The sequence below is a fragment of the Euprymna scolopes genome, chromosome 16 (genome assembly GCF_053919585.1).
Source record: "Euprymna scolopes isolate OS-2025 chromosome 16, ASM5391958v1, whole genome shotgun sequence".
Lineage (NCBI taxonomy): Eukaryota > Metazoa > Mollusca > Cephalopoda > Sepiida > Sepiolidae > Euprymna > Euprymna scolopes.
This window is the reverse complement of record NC_136497.1, coordinates 11285529-11308365: the sequence shown is the minus strand read 5'-3', so window position 1 is coordinate 11308365 and position 22837 is coordinate 11285529. Positions and strand designations below refer to the sequence as shown.

Here is a 22837-nt window from a genome sequence, read left to right as displayed (position 1 = left end):
TGTTATGTTTCTGAAGTTTTGAGATGAGGATTGATAATTTGGATTATTTAGGATTATTCGGACTACTGTTCTTATGTTGAGTGTTATTCTCACAACGTTTCGACTTATGTGACGCTGATCATCTTCAGGTGTATCTTATTGAACTTGGGCATCTTTCGTAACATATAAATTACTTGATAAAACTCAGTTCTGACACTCGCCTTGAGGTTGAAAGTTCTTAGTGCAGTGCGATATGAAGACTATACTTATGAATTATTAAACACTTCCACTTGGTCATGGCTGGCGGAGTGAGAGCATGTTATCCTCATTGATTAAATTAAGGGTTCTGTTCAAAATTCTGTGCAGATTCCTAAGTTCGGCAGAAAGATTCCCGAGTTTAACAAGAAAGTCAGAGGTTACATTGACCGAAACGTTGTGAAAATAACACTCAAGGTAAGAATAGAATTCTGAATAATCCAAATAATATAAAATAATAGATATTTATCTTTCTCTCCAATTTTCACTTAACTCTTTATTTATTTTTTATGTTTTTTTATGTTGCATATTTTTTTTTTTTTCGTGTGTTTGTTGTTGTTTTTTCTAATCTCTGTCTCTGTCTCTCTGTTATTATGTGGATGTATTTCTCTTTTCTTATCCGCTGTTTAATTTATTTTTGTTTGTTAAGCTTACGTCTCCATCTTTTTTCTTCTGTTTTATCTTTTGCATGTATATCTTTTTTTCATTTTCTAGCATTTTTTTTCTTTGTTTTTATCTTTTTTGTTTTGGCTTCTCTCTCGTTTTGTCAATGCGTGTCTCTTTTTTTGTTTTTCTCTCTTTAATTTTTTAGCCTCTTCCTCCTCCTCCTCCCCCTCCTCCTCCTCCTCCTCCTCCTCCCCCTCTCTCTCTCTCTCGCTTTCGTTTCGTGTGTCACATTTTGTTTGTGTTTTTTTTTTTTTTTTTTTTTTTTTTTGCTTTCAGTTGCTATATTTCTCTATTTTTCCAGTGTTTATTTTTGCTTTTTGGGTGTATGTGAATTTGCTACAAGATTATCGCTTTTCCCCTATTTTAAGGTTTTCCCTTTTACTTTGTTAGAGTTCTGTTCCTTTTTATTTGTTGTGTGACTATTTTTACTTTGCTATAGTTCTGTCCGTTTTTATTTGTTTTGTATCTTGTTTTTCGTTATTATAAGTCTGTCTCCTTTTATTTGTCGTTTGTCATTTTTAATTTGTTATAAAACTCTTCTTCGTTTGCAGCGTCTATATTTCTTTATTTCGCTATAATTATCTGTCATCTATGTCACCTATTTAACTCGAAAAATAAATTCTTTGTTTTCTTGAAATCTTATTACGTACTTTGTGTATAATATTATTATTGTATATATATATATATATATATATATATATATATATATATATGATTAGTGTTTTTGGAAAAAGAAATCCAGCAGTGCTTAATTAAAAGGAAAATCCGAAAAATAAGAGCGTATTTATATTTTGTATTTTGTGTACAGAAAGTTGTTAGCTGAGACAAGTAATTGGTACCGTCGGTTTCAAGCCCAATAATTAGGACCGTTTTAGATATCCATATCAAGCTCTATTCAGCCAATACTCATCTCTCAACACTCATCTATCTGAAGAGAGCTTGATATCGATATCTAAAACGGTCCTGATTATTGGGCTTGAAACTGACGGTAGCGATGACTTGTCTCATCTAACAACATGTGTGTGTATAATATTATTATAGTAAATAATTATATATATATATATATATATATATATATATATATATACTAGCAAAAGTACCCGTCGTTGATTGGGTTCAAAAACAGCCTACAGAAAATGGACTCTGATTTATGAAAGTATGATAGGTTATGAAAAGGAAGGGTTTTAAATTTGGGTTGAATTTGGGGGTTTCAAAACCAAAGCAAAATATGATGAAAGTAAAAATAAAATAGATAAATCCCATAATTTATTATACCATACCTATTCACACTGAACCACTTATCACAATATTCTGTGGATCTATATCAAAAAACCTTGTTAAACTTTGTGACATATTTCCATTCTATGGAGGTCAGGTGCGCACGGACACCCCATAATTTTATTATACCATATTTCTTCAAATTGAAACATTATTATCAAAGTATACTTACGCAGATAGATACGAAAAGTCTTTATTAAAGTTTGTGCATATTTCCATTCTATGGAGGCCAGGCGCGAACACAGACCCCACAACTTTATTATACCATCCCTATTTAAGTTAAAACATACTTATCAAAGTATTCTTATGTACATTTATATCATAAAAACCCTTGTAAACGTTTTTTCTAATTTTTCAATTTTTTATTTCCATACTTTGTGGACGAGGCGTGAACGCAGACCCTACAATTTTAATAAACCACTGTTCTGCCAGATCAAACATACCCATTCCTGTGTCTCAATACATCTTCTATCATTATATGTAATCAGTTTTTAAAATAGTCAACCATATAGGAGCCTATTCGTAACCAGACGCACACACGCACACACACACATTCAGCTTTATATTATATATATATATATATATATATATATATATATATATATATATATATATAATATTATTATAGTAAATAATTATATATATCTTATTGTAAATAATTATATATATACATATATATATATATATATATATATATATATATATATATATATATATATATATATATATATATATAATCTTTGATTTTTATCAATTTATATTAATATCGTTTTTATACCCATTCTCTTTCAGAAGTTGTTTACCAAGACTTTGTGTCCTGGTCTCCACCGTTACAGATTCGAGGTTACCATTTATTCCCAGACTCAAGACTTCTTGAGTTTACAGTGCCAGAGGCGGCCACACAGAGTATCTGGAAGTTTCAGAGTTTTGCAGACAAAGCTACCTGTGATGTCAAACAAGTCTTCATGTAAGTTCTAATCGATTTTTTCCAACTCGTTTTCTTTTCTTTACTTTCCTTTCTTATTTGCTTTTTAACTTTGCTTTTTTATTTGTTTTTTCTTTACTTTATTTTTTACTTTCAGTTTTATTTGTTCTTTTACTCTTTTTCATATTTTTCTATGTTTTTCTTGTGTTTCTGTGTTTTTGTGTTTTTTTTTGTGTGTGTGTTTTTACATGATGAAATTGAAAATGTACCAATTAACACGTCTGAAATATATTTCTTTTTAAAAATAAAACTTATTCTCGTTTTTGACATGTTAAACGTTAATAATATCAAATTTCACAATATATCTTCAGTCTTTTCTTGTCCTTTCATGTCATAACGTGTTCGAATCTACCTGTTTGCCATATATTTGACAATTAACAAGTTTAACAATATATTTACAATCTTTTTCATACCTGCCTTTGTTGCAATCATGTATCTATTTTATTTTAATAGAATGTGTTCTGGTGAACTCTTGTCCTCTAACCTAGCAAGCAGCAAGATCCTACCTCTTCACTGTTAAGGTCACTAGATGCCAGAAAGTCTTCTCCTCTAATAGTATCTCCTTTCGAACTGCTAGACTTTGAAATTCCCTTCCTGTTTCCTGCTTTCCTGACTGTACTAACCTGGTGAAGTTTAAGTGGAATGTAAACAGACATTTTGTAGTTCCACTAACCCACTTCGTCCTTTGTTAGACATAACCTCAAATGGTAGCACCTTACGTTCAGGTAGCTATGTGTTTTGTTTCAGATGAAAAAGAATTAAAATAACATATCGTTTACTTTTCTCTCTCATATAATTTTCCTTTTTATGATCTAACATATTAACATTTTCAGGTTTATACAATATTAATCAAATACTAGATGACCCGTGAATCAACGTTGGATCAACATTGTACATTAGTTTATACATTTAGTACCTTCACTGATTGTGAAAGTAAATCGACATTTTATCTCATTCACTTTTTATCGCTAAACATTCACTGCTGCTGCTTCTCCTTTCTTCTTTAGTATTTATTATATATTATATATACAACCTAATCACGTTGGCACACCGCTTCTCATTAGATCACTGAAGTGAAGCAACATTGGACTTGGATGGTGGTCATTTGGGAATACCAGGCGCTGTATGTAAGAGCAGCTCGATACTTCCTAACAAGAGCTACAAAAACTTTACGTTGTCATCTTCTCTTACCAAGATATACTTTCAAGTGGGGACTGTTTTTGGGCTGATCTAGAGAAGTGTGGCCCAGCTGTTTATATCAGGAGCAACGTGCACCAACTCTCAGTGATTGGAAACCCTGCGGTCTCTATTTGTCATGCTGAGTGAAACAATCACTTGTTTAATGGTTAATTCTGGCCCATTTAAAACACCTTTTCTTGATGTTTTTTGTCATGCACTGGCCGCTCGACTACCATACTCAGTGTAGGTCTACATAACCCTCATTTGAGGTAGAAACTGAAAAATACCTATTTCTTCCATTCGAGAAAAGTTATAGGAACTGTTAACCATGATCAGAAAACTCATGCAAGAAAGCACTAAGGTCTTCCTCAATCATACCATCAAATGGCACAGAAAGCGTCCATAAGTTCGCCAGCATCTACAGTTCAAATGTGTAGCATGCTGTGCTTTCGGTGCTCCCCTCTACCTTCAAAGAAGTTGACCAAATATTTAAATGAGGTATAAATTATAAAAGTATTTAAATGAGGTATAAATTATAAAAAGTATTTAAATGAGGTATAAATTATAAAAAGTATTTAAATGAGGTATAAATTATAAAAAGTATTTAAATTAGGTATAAATTATAAAAAGTATTTAAATGAGGTATAAATTATAAAAAGTATTTAAATGAGTATAAATTATAAAAGTATTTAACTGAGGTATAAATTATAAAAAGTATTTAAATGAGGTATAAATTATAAAAAGTATTTAAATGAGGTATAAATTATAAAAGTATTTAAATGAGGTATAAATTATAAAAAGTATTTAAATGAGGTATAAATTATAAAAGTATTTAAATGAGGTATAAATTATAAAAAGTATTTAAATGAGGTATTAATTATAAAAAGTATTTAAATGAGGTATAAATTATAAAAAGTATTTAAATGAGGTATAAATTATAAGATAATAGAAAAAAAATTATATGATAAAAGAATAAAAAGTAAAAAGATAAAATATTAAAAAAATGGAACATGTACATCAAATTTGTTGCCAAGGCCACTGGGAAAATGGTGGGACCCTTCTATCGATCCAGTAGATATCTCACTGCTGATGCAATTCTCTATCTATATAAGAGCCAGGTACGTCCAAGGATAGAGTACTGTTGCCACATCTAGAAAGGACTTGTCCTGCCTTGATAGAGTTCAAAATAGACTTTATAGCGTCTTAGGAGATGTCCTTTTCTCTTCCCTGCAACCTCTATCTCGCAGAAGAGATGTTGCGAGTTTGTTTCTGCTTTATCATTATTTTCATGACAAGTGCTCGACTGTGTTCCAATCTATGGTCCCCTCTCGACAAACTTTCACAAGAAACACTCGTATAGCTGAAAACACTATCAATAATTTCCCCCACTCTTTATTTGTGCCTAAACCTAAACGTAGATTCCATGAAAAAAGCTTCTTTCTTAGAACTGCACACCTGTGGAATTGTCTTCCATTTTCCTGCTTTCCAGCTGACTACAATATGGTTGTCTTCAAGTCCAACATAAACAAGTTCTTGATGAGCCGTTCCACAAGTTAAAAATTTCCATTACTAACGATTACTATATTGTCCAATTGACTACTGTACATTCTTAACCCTTATCCTCGAGTGGTCTCTGCACTTGATAAGTAGTGATGCCTATGTAAAAAAATAAAAAAAAAGATAAAGGATAAACAGATGCTAGAATAACGGGATAAAGGATATGAAGGGATAAAAAATATAAAATAGTATAGAATTATAAAATAATAATTATAAAAGTATTAAATATAAAAGAATAAAAAATAAATATAAAAAATAAATATAAAAATAAATATAAAATACCAAGTGAAATAAAGTGAAATAAAATAAAAATACGAGAAACATAAAAATAAGAAAAAAATGACAATGAGATAAAGTTCTTCAGCAGCAAAAGAGTAGAGATGTTATCCAGAATTCTTAGGTCCAAGTTGAATGCAAAGCAGTCATAGAAATGTCTTCATATATTGTTAATGAACAGAAGCTCCGCAGTGAGTTAGGAAAGTTCAGTTTCAAAATCCAATTCAACAGGTGATTCGGAGTAGTGTGTAGCGGTTGGTGATAGAATTTTGAATTTCTTTTTAAATAGTAAAGCCGGAAAAAGAATATAATGTATGAATGCGTCCGCTCGTTTTCGAAAGACGGCGGTTTGAATTGCCAGTTAAATTCGGGATGTTGTCTTTTATTTTCAAATTTCTCACGTCCTGAGTGGCCAATCTGTGTAGTGGATAATTAAAATAGTCCTGTTCTGTAAAGCAGTACTAGCATTATTATTATTATTATTATTATTATTTAGTAGTAGTAGTAGTAGTAGTAGTAGTAGTGATAGTAGCAGTAGCAGTAGAAGCCTTGCTAATAACAGTTAATCCCTGTTTACTTACTTCTCTACAAGGATATAAAGACAAGGTAAATTTTTAATGTGTTGAAAACGCAGTTCCCCACAAATTGCCACTCTGAATCGGAACAAAAAGTAAAAATGACTCAGTCTAGAAGGATTTCCGTAACATTCTCAAATGGGACAGATTCACTAATCCAAACGTAACAGCAATCCTCCCAGCCTCTCAAAGGAATGAGTTTAGCATGTTAGAGTATCTGACAGCATTAAAATGAGCCAAACTTTCCTAAACATAAAAGATATATTTTCTAATTGATATATGCATACGATTTCATTGCTGCCAACATCACGTTTGTAAGAAAGAGGTTGCAGAAAAGAAGAAAGATTGGGACCAATTAAATTGTCGATACGTTTCTGTATCTGATCAGGAAACACCAAAGAACCATCAAATGACGTAGCGATTCATCAGTCTAAATATAGACGCAGTAATCGACACATAATCCGAAAATAGATTTGTAGAGATCTCTTGACGAAGAAAGAAATAAAAATAAAAGTAGTAGTAGTAGTAGTAGTAGTAGTAGTCACCTTGCTAACAGCAATTAGTCTCTATTTACTTGGTTCCATGTGAGGACATAAAGAAAGGTAAATTTTTAATGTAGGGAAAACACAGTTCCTCAATTCCCTTCAAGGATCGTAGACAAAATACAGGAAGTGTAGTATTAGAACAGATACTACACTTTGATTTCAAAATGCCAAAGACTAATTGTTAATCGTTAGTTAATCGTTTTACAGTGCAACTAAAAACTATGCGTTTTTATGGTCTTGTATTTCTTATATTTATGTTATATCTTTCCCGTGCAAAAGTATTTTTAACAATCCACGATTTTAATATTGTTCATTATAAACTCAACAACACCAACATGATTTTTGCGATCCAATATGTTGTAACTAAGTTTTTTTTTTCCTTTGTGGAATATAAAAGGCAAAGTGCATGCGCTTAAACTAGCATATAATCTGCTGGAAAGCATCACTGAGGCAATAAATTGGATCACGCCAGATATGGTTCGGAAAGTCTAGACAAAACTAGATTATCCTATCGATGTTTGATAAATAACGAACAGAACGCACATCAAGTGTAGATGAAACAAACCAATATCACGTGAAATTCTAAGAGATCATGAAACTGGAGCTATCAATGAGTATATATATATATATATATATATATATATATATATATATATATATATATATATATATATATATACAGGGTGGGCCAAAATAAGGGTCCTATATATATATATGATTATATTAAAGATAGGACCCTTATTTTGGACCACCCTGTATATATATATATATATATATATATATATATATATATATATATATATATACGAGCAGTTCAGCCCGGCGTTGCCCGGGTGTTTGGAGGTGCGTGTTGATCAAAAAAAGATAGCGGTCAATTTTTTAAACTTTGACCCCTATTATGACCCCCTAACATTTATTGTTTGGAGCTCAAATGAAGTTATTAAGTTAGATCCATGTCCAAGGAACCTATGCCTAAAATTTCAAGTGTTTAGACGTAAAATTGGCGAAGGGGTTTGGTAGAGTTCTCAAAAGTCAAATCATTGAACTTTGACCACTTAACAGCCAAATTTCTGGCCGAAAATGGATTACAAAGATTTTCCCAAATCTCAGTACGCTGTATATCAAATTTCGAGTCTGTAGACTGAAAAAGAGTTATTGCGTAGGGAAATGTATACAGACACACACACACACAGAGGCACGTTCACATTTATATATAGATAGATACTAGCGGTTACGCCCGGCTTTGCTCGGGCCCTATGTACTGTTCATAAGGTTATGTGCATATGTATATATTAAAATATGTGAATGTGTAAAGTAATGCCTTTCTGTCTAATAGTCTTCCTAAACTACCATAGAGAAAAGACAGACAGACATTTTCACTTTTATAAATATATAGATAGATAGGTAAATAGATAGATAGATTAGATGCAATATATAGTAATGATTTAAAAAGTATTTAAAAAAAAAGACTCATGGGCCACCACCGAGAACCAAAACCAAAACATTCAGCTCACGATTTATTTTGCCTCTGCCGTCAATGAAAGGGCTATGAAAACATGTTTCCTGCAAAGCTAAAAATTAAAATATGAACCAATAGCTACTACGTTATGCATTCGTCACCTGAAAAATTTCATTTTTTTTAATTTTCACACTTTTGCACTGATTTTTCCTGACTAAAACCCAAATATAAAGTTTTGCATGGATTCAAATACCTTATATATGAAGTTTCATGTCTGTAGACCAAAAGCTCTAGGAGGAGTTTGGTAGGAAAAATTTGTTAAACAAAAATATATACGTATACATAAATATACATGGAAACAATTTTGTGCTAACTATAAACATTTTACGCAAATATTATGCAAGTATAAATCATGTAGAATACTTGCATGAATATAATTACACGTAATAGTTAACTAAACCCTAACCCTAACCCTAACCCTTAACCCTAACCCTAACCCTAGTTAGATTATTTATGTGAGAAAACCGAAGCAACTAATAGGGAATTAATTAAAATGAATGTTTAAAAGAATATGCAAATTAGCTAGATCATTTGCTAGTGAATGCAATTCCACAACCCATATATAAGAAAATTGTATTTTTTTTTAAATAAATAGAAAAGAAGGGCTTTAATATGAATATCAATACACACAAAAGAAAAACGAATTTATAGGAGTATATATATATATATATATATATATATATATATATATATATATATATATACTAGCATTTCAGCCCGGCGTTGCCTGGATGTGTATGAAAAAAAAAAGTGGTAGTAGGAAGGCAGGCTCAAACCCGTACTGCAAAGGAGGAAAAGAACGGGGTAAAACCTAACATTTATGCTGTCACGACCACCGCCAAACCGGAAGCAACATTTTTTAAAAGTAAGGCTAGACAATCTAGGTTAGGTTTGGAGTCATAATAAAATGCTAGCAGGGGGCGCCCGGACTTGCTCGGCTGTAAAATAGACTGAAATATATTGTAATTCAGGCAGATTTCATATTTATTATGACAGAGCTAATTCACTATTGAATATTATATTGTACTTAATATGCAGTACTGATTTCAGAAGATTAAAAGCAATGACTTAATTTCGTGCCATCACCTAGAATAGAAATAAAAACAATTAGTGCTCTAGCCACGTGTCCTACTGTTTGAGCTAAGAAAGATTTAGAATAGATAAGAAAGATTTAAAATGAAACCAAGCTATGAATGAATTTGCACATACGCAAAAGTGCTAGAAATATGTCGGCAAGTTGAAATAAACATTTTGCATTTCAACTTGCTGACATACTTTTTATGCGTTATTCATCCACCCAAACAAAGATTTTACTCGTTAAAAACCGTCGTTGGTGTTTGATTACAATTTCCTGTTGATTTTAGTGTGATGTGACCAGTAGTTGAAGAGTTTATTGGTTACATATTTTCACACATCTTTTTTATCTTTATTCCATTTTCACCCGAAACAAGGCACAGTGCTACTTTGATGTAGGGGGCTACTGTCAGAAGCATAAGTTGCAGGGATTCTATGTAAGGAGTTGAGCAGCAAGATGTCTGTTCACATTACACTTGAAATTCTGCATGTCAGTACATTGGGAAAGCAGAATCCTGGAAGGGAGTTCCAAAGTCTAGCAGTTCTGGGGAAGAAACTATTGGAGTAGAAGGCTTTCTTACATCTAAGGATCTACTATGTAGGGGTGGTATTTTTCTGCTTGAGGGGTTTGTCAGGAGTATTTTCATCTGGGCGATACAAATGATGCTAGCTCGTCAGAGCATTCGCCACTAAAGTACTTGTAGAACAGGCAGAGAGATGCAACATTTCGTCGATGAGACACAGGTTGAAGCTTAGATGATAGTTCAGGACCTATCAGGTTGGCGACTCTCTTTTGAATCCTGTCCAAGAGTGAAAGACTAGCAGCAGATGCACCAGCCCAAATGTGACAACAATACTCCATACATGGGCGAATGGTGGCTTTATAGAATTGCAGGATACTTTCAGGTGTAAGTAGCTTTCTAGTACGGTAGAGAAAGCCCACCTTCTTCACAACGGCCCTTGCAATGCCCTCAATATCTGTTCCAACTCATGTACCTTGTGAACGTTAAGCTGAGGAGATTAAAAGAAGTACTTTCAGGTAATATATCTTTAGCCATAGCTATTGGTGGTTGAGAAGTTTTCTTGTAATTATAAAAGGAAACAAATTTAGTCTTGGCAGCATTGAATGTGACCATCAATTTATGTCTCCATTTCACTACAGATTGGAGGTCTTCCTCTAGTGTTTCTGCTATTTCCTTAAATATGTGTTCATTTGTTTTCCCCTCGTGCCTGTTGTACAGGTTGGTGTCATCAGCAAATATACCCATCTCAGAGTCTATTTTATCAGGGAGGTCATTAATGAATATTAAGAATAATAAAGGCCCAAAGATATATAGAAAATAACCTTCAGTATCCATTCGAAATCAAAGAAGTTTTTTCTGCTTACTCTGCATTATAGCTTAGAAATACATGAGACTTTTTTTTATCTTTCTCACCCACAATAAGGCGTATTGCGACTTGGATATAAGGGGCTACTATTTAAGATTATGCCTATATCGAACTACGTGGGGAGTTGAGCAGTGAGATGTTTTTCCACATTACATATAAAATTCTCCATGTTAGTACAATCAGGGAAGCCGGAGACTGGGAAGGAACTCCAAAGTCTAAAAGTTCGAAAGTAAAAAGCTTTCTGACATCTATAGATCTCTACAGTGAAGAGGTGCGATTTTGCTGCTTATCAGGTTAGTTTAGGGTATTTACGTTTAAGGGTGAACACGTGCTACGAGTTCACCAGAGCACATTTCATTAAAGTACTTTTCAAACAGGCACAGGGATGCAACATTGCGATGATGGGACAGAAGTTGAAACTTGGTTGATAGTACAGGATTTATTAAATTGAAGACTCTTTTTTGTCAAAGATGAACGAGCCTAAATGTGACCTGGTGCTACCAGATCAGGCTGTCTGAAGAGATAGGCTTCCTGAGATGAAATGCACCTAACATTAATGCTTTTTGGTTTTCTATTTCCTTTTGCAAAACTAAAAACAAAAAATAACAATCCACCTTTTCCCTTTTTCCTTCTCATTTCTCCTTTCTTTTTCTATCTCCACCACTTCCTGACTAGTTTCCTAACTTAAAATGTAACAAATACTAATACTGTAATCTTTTTCCCCTCTCCTATTGCAAAACTCATTCATGTTCTACAGGGCAAAAATGATAAAATCTACTATAAAACAACCAAACAAAACACTACAAACTAGCGATTGAAAATGCAAAGAGCTTGAAGAATAAAAACCTTCTACAAAATAACTTGATGCAACATGAATACTATTTCCGAAATAACTGGATTCAGCATTAAATAACCCGAAAGGGTTGATATGCTGTAAAAAATAGCAACAATACTCTATGCATGGGCGAATGGCAACTGTAGAGATATACGATATAGGATATTATAAGGTGTACGTAGCATGGTAGAGAGAGCCAATCTCATTTGCAACAACCTTTGCAAGGTCTTCAATGTGTTTGTTTCATTCATTTTCATGAAATCTGTTTTATTCTTTACATTTCTGAATTTTTGAGATGAGGATTGGTTATATGTATTATTATTCATCGGACTACTGTTCTCAACTTTAGTGTGATTTTCCCAACGTTACGGTCGATATAACCTCCAACCTTCTTTAGGTGTATCTTGTCGAACTCGGGAATGTTTTTGCCGAACTTGGGAATTTGGATGGAATTTCTAGCAAAACCCTTTATTTACTTTACGAGGGTAGCATGCTCTTGTTCTGACAGCCATGACTGGATAGAGGTCCTAAGTAATTCGCAAATGTATATTTCAGTCGCCCACACTGAGGATTGAACCTTCAACCTTCAGGAGAATATCACTTTTACATTTGATTCTTCCCAGTACACTATTAATGTTTATACTTATTACTTGTATATATTATCTATTGTTTAAAATTACTGGTTCCCATATCGTATTGAATTCTATACTAGGTCTACTTAGCAGTTGGTTATTCCCGAGCATATGTGCTGCTTCTTTCAGTCGTCTTACTCTCCACCGTTCTTCTCTGTCTATAATTTTTTCTTTGTTCCATAGTGTTAAATGGTTTCCCTTTTCTTTCCCGATATGGTCAGCTATACCTGACTTTTCAGTCTCTCCACGTACTATGGCTTTGCGATGTTCTTCTAACTGTACTTTCAATGGACGATACCTTTCACCTCTGTATAGTTTTCCACATTTACATGGGATTTCATATACACAGTTCTTAGTCATGTGTAAGTAAAAGCATTAATATATACAAGTAATAAGTATAGAGATAGATATACATTAATATATAATAATAATTAGTAATAAATGGTGATATTTACAACTAGAAATAAAAATAGGTTTAAGGCTCCTAAAATTCGTACTAGAATTGTTCGCGAGGACCCGTGGCGCAGTGGTTAGAGCACTGGGAAAAATCAATTGTAAAAGTTATATTCTCTTGAAGGTTGAAGGTTCAATTCTCAGTGTGGGCGAATTACTTAGCACCTTTATCCAGTCATGGCTGATGGAACAAGAGCATACTACCCCTGTGAAATAAATAAAGGGTTCTGCTCGAAATTCCATCTAAATTCCTGAGTTCGACAGAAACATTCCCAAGTTCGACAAGATACACCTGAAGAAGGTCAGAGGTTACATCAACCGAAACGTTGTGAAAATCACACTCAAGATGAGAACAGTAGTCCGATGAATAATAATACATACTGTTTTATTCTTCTATTATTATTTCAGACATTTGTAAATAACATATATTATTTGAGGTTGGAATCATTTTAGAATCAGTTCACTACATAGATATATGCATTTTTTTTTTACATGGGGGAGGTCACCACTTATCAAGGCCCGAAGGCCACTCAAGGATAAGGGTTATTGCGTGTACAGTAATCAATGAGATAGTATTGTAGTAATCATTAGTATTGGGAGTTTTGATAGAGTGTCTTAAGGGGGCGGTTTTTCAGGAGTTTGTTTATGTTGGACTTGAAGACGTCCAAGTTGTAGTCAGGTGGGAAACAGGCAAGCTGCAGAGAGTTCCACTGGCGGGCAGTTCTAAGAAAAAAGCTTTGCTCATGGAATCTACGTTTGGATTTAGGCACAGATAGAGAGTGGGGAAAATTATTGACAGTAGTTTCAGCCAGACGGGTGTTTCTCGTAAAAGATTGGTGAGGGGGGACAAGGGATTGGAGCTCAGACGAGCACCTGCCATGGAAATAGCGATAAAACAAAGACAGGCTCGCAACGTCTCTTCTGTGGGAGAGAGGTTGCAGGGAAGAGAAAAGAGAATCCCCACTAAGCCACAAAGTCTATTTTGTACTCTGTCAAGGCAGGATAGGCTGTTTTTAGCAGCTCCTGCCCAGATGTGGCAGCAGTACTCCATCCTTGGACGTACTTGGCTTTTATACAGACTCCAGCATTAATACTGTGGGCCTCTGATTTCTGCCCATCAACCACTACTCTCATGAACCCATCAGAGAGAAATGATTTAATTATTGAGAAAACATTTCCAGTAATACCGTAGCTGGAAATCCTGTGAAGTAGGCCCTTATGCCATACCTTATCGAACGCCTTCCATATGTCAAGAGCAATTGCCCTGGAAAGGAAACCTTTGTCAAGAGATTCACTAATCCTATGTGATATAACCGTTAGCACATCTGCTGTAGATCTTGCAGAGGGAAACCATTTTGCATGTCACTAAGAATGTTGTTTCTGTTGAGAAATTTAGTTAATCACTTGCACCACATTGCAACAATGGTTCTAACTGGATCATCAAAGTTAAACAACATCGAGCCTGGTCAATACTTATAGGATGTAACGATAAAATCGTCGCTCTAGAAAAGACGGCATGATTTAATTTCTGTTTAATAAAAAAAATTTTTTTTTTTTTAGCAAACCATCTACTAGTTGGCCAGTTGTGTACAAATCCCAAAAGCGATATGAGCATTCTATCATGTCTGGAAGTGACACAATGTTCAACGAGCGAGATCAGAGATGCACACTGTACAACCCATGCTTTCTACCGATTTAAATTATGAGAACAGGACCATTGTCAGCACCCTCAAAATGCAGACCCAGACGATTCAACACTTGAGGGAACAGCTCAATGAAGTTTTCGGCGATGGTTATGGTCTTTGGTGTGGCTTCAAGGTGAAGGACACATTATTCCACTTCGCATCTTCGAAGTCGGCTTGAAAGTCAACATCAAAGTGTACCTGAATGTGATCCCTGGAGCATCAGGTGGCTGCTGGCAGATCCTGGATGTGGCAGCAAGACTCGGTACCGGCGCACAAGTCCAAAGAGACCCAAGCTTTGCTTTAGAAGGAGTGCTACGACTTTGTAACCTTCTCTTACTGCTCTCCTCTTCCTTCCCAGACCTGAACCTGCTGGACTACTTTGTTTGGTCATACGTCGAGAACATCACCAACAATACCATAGCCAGCCTGATTTCTGCCATCTGCTAAGTATTCGCCAGAGCTTGTGGAAAAGCCATGCTCTCAGTTCCGGATCGGTATCGAGGCAGGGATTGAGGCTGAAGGCGGCTACATTGAATAAATGTCAGCTCTTCTAGATAATCAAGTTACCTGAATTGATTTTTTCAATAAAAGTTTTAAAATAAAGCTTTAATATTGTTTTCTTTAGGGCGACAACTTTATCGTTCCACCCTGTATATGGATTATTTAAATAACGTTCCACCCTGTACATGGGTGACCATTTAGTAGCACCAGATAACGTAAGGTTAGAAATGAAAGTGACTGTAGAGGCAGGCAAGGTATAATTCTTTCCATTCCCTTGGCAATGTGTGAAATAATAGGGTAGTATCACACCTTGATTGGGCAACTGATCTAAGAGAAAGAACAATCTAAAGTAACACTAGCTTTCCCAGCAGCACTTCCGGTCGTCTTGGATTTCTCATTGCTGATTCAGAAGAAGTGTACAACTCCTTGTTTCTTGTTAGAATTCTCGAAGTCCAAGCAGAGGGTATCCATTGTCTCTTGAGGCAGAAGAAAGTCAGTCCGTTATTTAAAGGCTTGGTAGATTTGGTTATTAAGTCGATACTTTTTTCTGTGTTGTAATGTGTATATTTTTTCTTATTCGTTTTCTGTCTGAAGACAGCACCATAAAATCATTTCTTTGGTAATAAAAACGTCGACATGTCCGTCAGTGTGGAGACTAATTCCTTGTTCCAATATTCCCGTGATATTCTAATAAGGAACGCACTCAATGATAACCTGCCAAAATAAGGTTTGATGAATAGAATTGCTCAGGCGATAAAATATCGCTTCTTGGCTTCATTTTAGCTTCGATTTTTTTATTTCTTTGTCTTCGCTTCTCTCTTTTAGTTTCTCCATCTCTATTCTTCTTCTTCTTCTTCTTCTTCTTCTTACCATTTGTTAATATTTTTCTTTGTGTGCTTTTCAATTGTTTTCTTTTGTTTTCTTCTTTTCCTCTTCTTCATAGCCTGCGTTACTCTTTCCTTCTCTCTATCTTATCTTTTTTTCTCGTTATTCTTCGGTCATCTTTTTTTTTCCTTCTCTTTTGTATATTTTCTTCTCTTTCTCATTTCTTTAATTTTCTCTCTTATTTTCTTTCGGTTCAACTTCCGATTCTTCTTTCTTTTTTCTACCCTTCTTCTTCTTTGGACTCTTTCTTCAACCTCACCATTCTTCTTTTTTTTTCGCCTTTTCTCTTTTTCTTTCTTTTTATTATTATCATTCATGTCCTCCTCCTCCTCCTTTTTCTTTTTCTTCTTCTTCTTCTTCTTCTTCTTCTTCTTCTTCTTCTTCGTATTTGCTGTTACTGTTGTCCAACATCTCTATTCTCTAGAGTAAATAAATAGTTTGCCTAATGTCCGGAGGTTAACTGCTTACTCTTGTCAAATATTGGATAATTGCAGAGTCGTTTCGACAGCACAATATATCCGAGATTGTTATTTGCATTTTATTTGACGTGAAGTAGTCAAATTAAGCAAACCAACTGTTACAAGAAAAGTTAAAATTAAATGAAAAAAAAAAACAACCTTTTTCTTTCTTTATACATTTCGCAATCCAGCAACTCTTCAAATGATTTACGATGTATGCAACTTTGACTGGTTTCGTTTTTAGGAAAATGCAAAATGAAGATGTCAAAGAGGGTGAGGAATGAACTTAACTGCATGAATTTGTGATTTTTAATATTTTCTCTTCCTTGAAACCTCTTCTTCACAAAAGACACGTTGCAGGTTTGTCTCTGTTCTATCGTTATTTTTATGACAAGTGCTCGTCTGAGCTTCAATCTACGCGTCCCCCTGCAAAAGATCCACAACAAACACTCGCCTATCTACAACTGCTGTCTGCAATTTCCCCTTCTTTCTGTCCGTGCACAAATCTCAATGCAAATTCCATGAACAAAGTTTCTTTCCTAGGACTGCCCGCCTGTGGATCTCTGTACTACAGGCCTGCTTATCCACAAGTGACTTTTAGGCCTTGATAAGTGATGACTATTTTTCATTATTTTTGGTCCCTCGACAAAGGGGGGATTAAACCTAGTAATTCACTTCCGCCCATCCGTTCGTTTGTTTGCAATTTTCTCTATAACTACGCCTTAGATTTTAAAAACATTTTGCACAAACATTTTTTACCAGAACGGATTTTCTGGGATAACTTTGGTTGCCCCCCCCCCCTACGGGGCATTATAGGGGTAAAATTGCCTCAAAATCATTTGTCCGTTCATTTGTTCGAACTTTTCTCAATACCTACGCCTTGGATTTTTTAAAAGTTTGCACAAACATTAGTCATGGTGAAAGTAAATTTTATTTGCTTCCCCACATTCGATGCCATTCTTGCAAAATGTCAACCTAAATTCTTATTTAACATTTTGTTGCATATGATCAGTTATTCACCAAAAAATGTATAATATCTTTTTTCATGAACACAAATGTGATGATCTATTTCTGTGCAGACAAAATGTATTGACAAACAAAATCATAAATTACAGTTCTGAATTTCTGAGATGAATTTCTGAGATGAGGTATGTGAATGTTTGTATTATTTAGATTAATTGGACAATTGTTCTCATCTTGAGTGTCATCTGCACAACGTTTCGGTCGATGTAACCTTCGACCTTCGTCAGGTCTTAAAGTCGCCATTTTTTGCCAGGAAAAAAAATCAGAGTTCCCTGATGATAATAACCAGGACCAAACTCAAAGAAAACCAACCTGCCTCCTCCCTTGAGGCTTACATTTACGAATATCCGCGGGCTTGGAACCAACTTAGATGATGTTGAATCATTTCTCCTTCTAAACACCCCGGATATCTTAGCATTAAGTGAAACTAACCTTCACTCCTCTATTCCCTCTAACCACTTTAACATGCCTGGTTATCTCCCACTCTGCCGTAAGGACTCGGACAGACATATGCACGGGCTTAGAGTCTATATTCGTAACACCCTCCCCTTGACTAGAGAAATAAAACTAAAATCAGACGACCAGGCCTTTATGTGCTTCAAACTAAATATGCAACATGATATTAGCTACTTGTATTTTCTCTACCGCTCTCCCTCAACCCAGGACTGCACCCTAATAAACAAAGTCTCTGACAGCATAGATATAGCACTCTCCCTCGATACTAGCGCACAAGTACATGTATTTGGTGACTTCAATGTCCACCTCAGTAACTGGCTAGGATTCTCTAATTACACAGACGTAGCTGGTAGCACAACACATAGCTTCTCTATATCCCATTCCCTATCTCAGACGGTTACATTTCTGACACGTTTTCCAGACCAGCAAGATCAACATGCCTCACTTCTAGATCTCTCTCTGACAATGGTTCCCGAGGATTGTACAACAAATGTCCACAGCCCACTCGGGAACGCTGATCATGCTGTGGTATTACAAAAAGGCTGACTGGGAAGCCATCAGGGAACTCATCAGAGATGCCCCATGGCAAAATATCTTTTCACTTCAAGCGGAACGGTGTGCAAATGAGACCACTGAATGGTTCAAAACTGCAATTGAAGCACATGTTCCCACACGGAAATTTTATAGCAAGCCCCACTCTCCTCAATGGTTTACTTCTGCTTGTGCAGCTGCCATTTGCTAGACGATTTACAAATCACCCCTTCTCAGGTACACGCTATTATAAAAAACCTAGACACCTCAAAAGCATGTGGACCAGATCTCATCCCGGCTGTGCTATTAAAAAAATGCTCTGCTGAGGTTGCTCCAATTCTCTCCAAACTTTACAACAAATGCCTTAACGAATCTTGCTTTCCTGACTGCTGGAAAACCGCTTCTGTGGTACCAGTCTTCAAGAATTCTGGTGAAAGAACTGACCCACTAAATTATCGCCCCATTAGCCTCCTCCCGCTTTTCGCCAAAATATTTGAGTCCTTAATTAATCAAGCCCTAGTCCAGCACCTAACAGCTGCTAAAGTCCTGACTGACAAACAATATGGATTCAGGCAAGCCCGTTCAACAGCAGATATCTTAACTGTAGTATCTGAACGTATATACCGTTCACTGGAAAAAGCAGGGGAGGGTAGAGCGGTAGCCCTGGATATATCTAAGACTTTTGACAGGGTATGGCACGATGGTCTTCTAAGGAAAATTAGATCACATGGAATCACTGGAAGAATACATAATGTAATTAAATCCTTCTCAGATAAGAGAAAAATCCAGAAGGATTTAATTATATTAAGTATTCTACCAGTGATTCCATATGATTTAATTTTCCTGAGGAGACCTTCATGCCATACCCTGTCAAAATCAAAAGCCTTAGATATATCTAGAGCTATCGCTCTGCCCTCCCCCGCTTTGTCCAGTGAATGGTATATACGTTCAGAGATTACAGTGAGGATGTCTGCTGTGGAACGGGCTTGTCTAAATCCATATTGTTTGTCAGTCAGAAGTTTAGCATCTGTAAGGTGATGGACTAGAGCATGGTTAATTATGGTCTCAAATATTTTGGCAAAAAGTGGGAGGAGGCTAATGAGGCGATAATTTGATGGGTCAGTTCTTTCGACAGAATTCTTGAATACTGGTACCACAGAAGCAGTTTTCCAACAGCCCGGAAAGCAAGATTCATTAAGACATTTGTTGTAGAGTTTGGAGAGAACTGGAGCTACTTCGGCTGAGCACTTTTTTAATAGCACAGCTGGGATGAGATCGGGTCCACATGCTTTTGCAGTGTCAAGGTTTTTTATGATAGCATGCACCTGAGCAGGGGTGATTTATAAATCGTCTAGCGTGGCGTCTGTCCGCAAAGGAAAGCCAGGCAGGGGGTGGTTGGAAGGATCCAGTGTGGAGTTGGAGGCAAACCGACTGGCAAGCATATTAGCCTTCTTGGTTGCTGAGGAGACAACCTCGTGATTGTTGGTTAGTCGGGGAATTGTTGATTGCCCATTATTTACTACACTGTTGTAGATTTTCCAGAAGTCATGCGTTCCTAATTTTTGTGCTTCGATGCGTTTTTTAGTGGTTTCAGTAAATTCTCTCTTTGCTGTCTCTATTTCTTTCTTAACGTTACTACTAGCTTCTATATACTTGTCTGTTTGAACTGGACTTATGTCGGTTAAATCTGTGGTGAGTGGGGCTTGCTATAAAATTTCCGCATGGGAACATGTGCGTCAATTGACATTTTGAGCCATTCAGTGGTCTCATTTGCGCACTGTTCAGCAGGAAGAGAAAAAATATTTCCCCATGGGGCATCTCTGATAAGATCTCTGAGGCTTCCCAGTCAGCCTTTTTATAATATGAAAGTAATGTTTTATCTCCTCTACTTGTCAATGAAGACCATAACTATGCATAATGTTGTACAATCTATTGAAAAATGTTGCTCTTTCATCATTTTCGAAACTGATTAATGTGTGTTAGCAGATAAAACTGATGTGTAACCTTATGAATTAACAATTAGATTTTTAAACTCAAATCCTCTTTTTCTGATGAATAATCGTTTATGAAAATTTAAAATTAGGGTTGCGTAGTTGCTCCGGGCAACACCAAGCTAGCTGGACGGTTATTATTATAATCGTTATTGATATTTGTAAAAATAGAAAGAATGCTATCAAGGCGAAATAATTTTTACTTTAAATATTTATTTTGCCTTGATAACATTCTTTCTCTTTCTATTTTTACAAATGTCAATAACGATTATGATAATAATTGTCTAGCTAACTTGGCGTTGTTCAGATCAACTATGTAGCATAAGTATTAATAGGGTTGTCATGAGACAAACATGGGATTAGAGACGGTGATTGAAACTGATTAGAATTTGGTTATTTAAGAGAAAGGCTCAATAGGAATTTGTTGACTTGAAAACGGCCATATTGTAGTCAGCTATGAAGCAGTCCTATAGTATTGCATTCCATAAACAATTAGTTCTTGGAAAGAAATTCCTCTCATGGAAGTTTTTTGTAGCTTCGTATACACACACAAAAAAATAGGTTAATGATGTCAATGTCTATAAAAATAAAGTGTAAATCTTCAATTTTTAAAATTAAAAAAGACATCATTAGGCAAGACATGAAACCACTAAGAATGAGAAATTAAAACGAATTCATAAGAATAGAAAACAATAAGATAAAAGAAACTTCGAAAGTTAAAGGAAAGAAATCCATGTTTAAAGAAACTTCATTATTAGTGAAGCCACATGATTTTCTTGAATACACTGAGAATTTTGAGTAAGGTGAGATGATTCAGTTAGTTCAAACGAAAAATAAAAATTCATCTTTTATGATAATAATATAGAAAAATGATATTCAAAACATAAGCATGACAAACCAACGAAAACAATATTTTAAACATTAGTATGACAAACTTATAAAAATAATATGTCAAAGGTAAGCATAACATACCAATAAAAATAATATTTTAAACTTAAGTTTAATTGGTTCACAAAAATGATATTTCAAACTTAAGCATGACAGACTGACAAAAATTTTATTTGGAACTCAAGTGTGACAGAATGGTAATAATCTCTTATAGTGACGTGTGGACGAGACTAAACAGGTAGAAAGCGTCCAATTTCACAAAGAATAAAATCATTTATAAATTTAAAACTAAATACGCAGACATCATATTTCAAATTTAGAATCACAGATCAATGGGATATCGAGTCATATCGGAATTCAAAATAATGAAAGAGGGTCGCTGAACGTGATCCCTTCATATACTAAAATCTCATTTACTGATCTTCGACCTCCTATATACAGGTTGATTAAAGAACAATGGCGACAATCTTGGAATAAATGTCAGGAAAGCAAGCTGCACAAGATTTAGAATGTCATCCAGGTTACAGAAAAACGAGAAGAAAAGAGGTTTTACTAACCAAACTCTGTATAGGGATAGGGCATGGATATGAACATAATCATAAACATTTAGTTTGTTCTTAATAATCTGCAGTCTGCATTTCATGGCAATAACCACATAAAATTTAGCGTATATGAATGAACTGTTAGGAATTCAAATAAAGTCAAAGAAAATACTAGAAATTAAATAACCTAAAGTACCTGTTCAAAAACATTTACGCAAGCAACAGCTTAAACTTCATTAAATGAACAAAACTTTCAATATTATTTAGTTTCAAACAATTTAAAATAAATATGTAAATAAATAAATGCTTATTCCATCTATAGGATTCTATTCGACAACTTGATTCAACATTAAATAACAACCATTGATGAGTAATATGCTATAAAACAAAAAACCGGAAACAAACAGATCGATGGATCAATATCCTTTCATAGACGATGCATTTGTACATCTAAAAATATACAAAAAAAATAATGTACGGATTTTATCCATGATTTTCTTTCGGGGCCATTCAAGAACCGGTTTCACACAAAAGTCTGCAACTCCAATTTTAATTCCAAATTAGCGAATGGCTGCTTGAGTCGACTCCAACTGAACTCATTTAGCGAAGAGAGCAATTCTGTGAAATGCCACGCGTAATTGTCGAGACTCTGAGTAAATTAATTCCGTTTTGATACGCTGATAATTGATCGCAACAGCGTCGTTGACGGCTGCAAATTGTTGACTTTTTCCCTCTTTTTATGGATTCGGGTATTAATTATGGACAGATATGAAAATGTACGCGAAACATGATGCAATAAAAAATGTTTTGCTCTCCAGCAAAATAATAATTGTTTGGCTTTTCGTGTTTTCGATCTAAATAGGATTCACCTTTAACATTGACCCGACACCACGGAAGTT

At 34.9% G+C, this 22837-nt stretch overlaps 1 protein-coding gene across 4 annotated transcripts in view; it reads left to right on the top strand.

Moving 5' to 3' along the window:
• Positions 1–22837, top strand: part of LOC145295837 (post-GPI attachment to proteins factor 6-like) — an 810264-nt gene that overhangs the window by 519836 nt on the left and 267591 nt on the right. For all 4 annotated transcript variants that reach the window (XM_080141548.1, XM_080141547.1, XM_080141550.1 and 1 more), the window contains exon 2: positions 2752–2926. In XM_080141548.1, coding sequence (XP_079997674.1) covers positions 2752–2926 — 175 coding nt within the window. The remainder of the gene's footprint in view (positions 1–2751; positions 2927–22837) is intronic.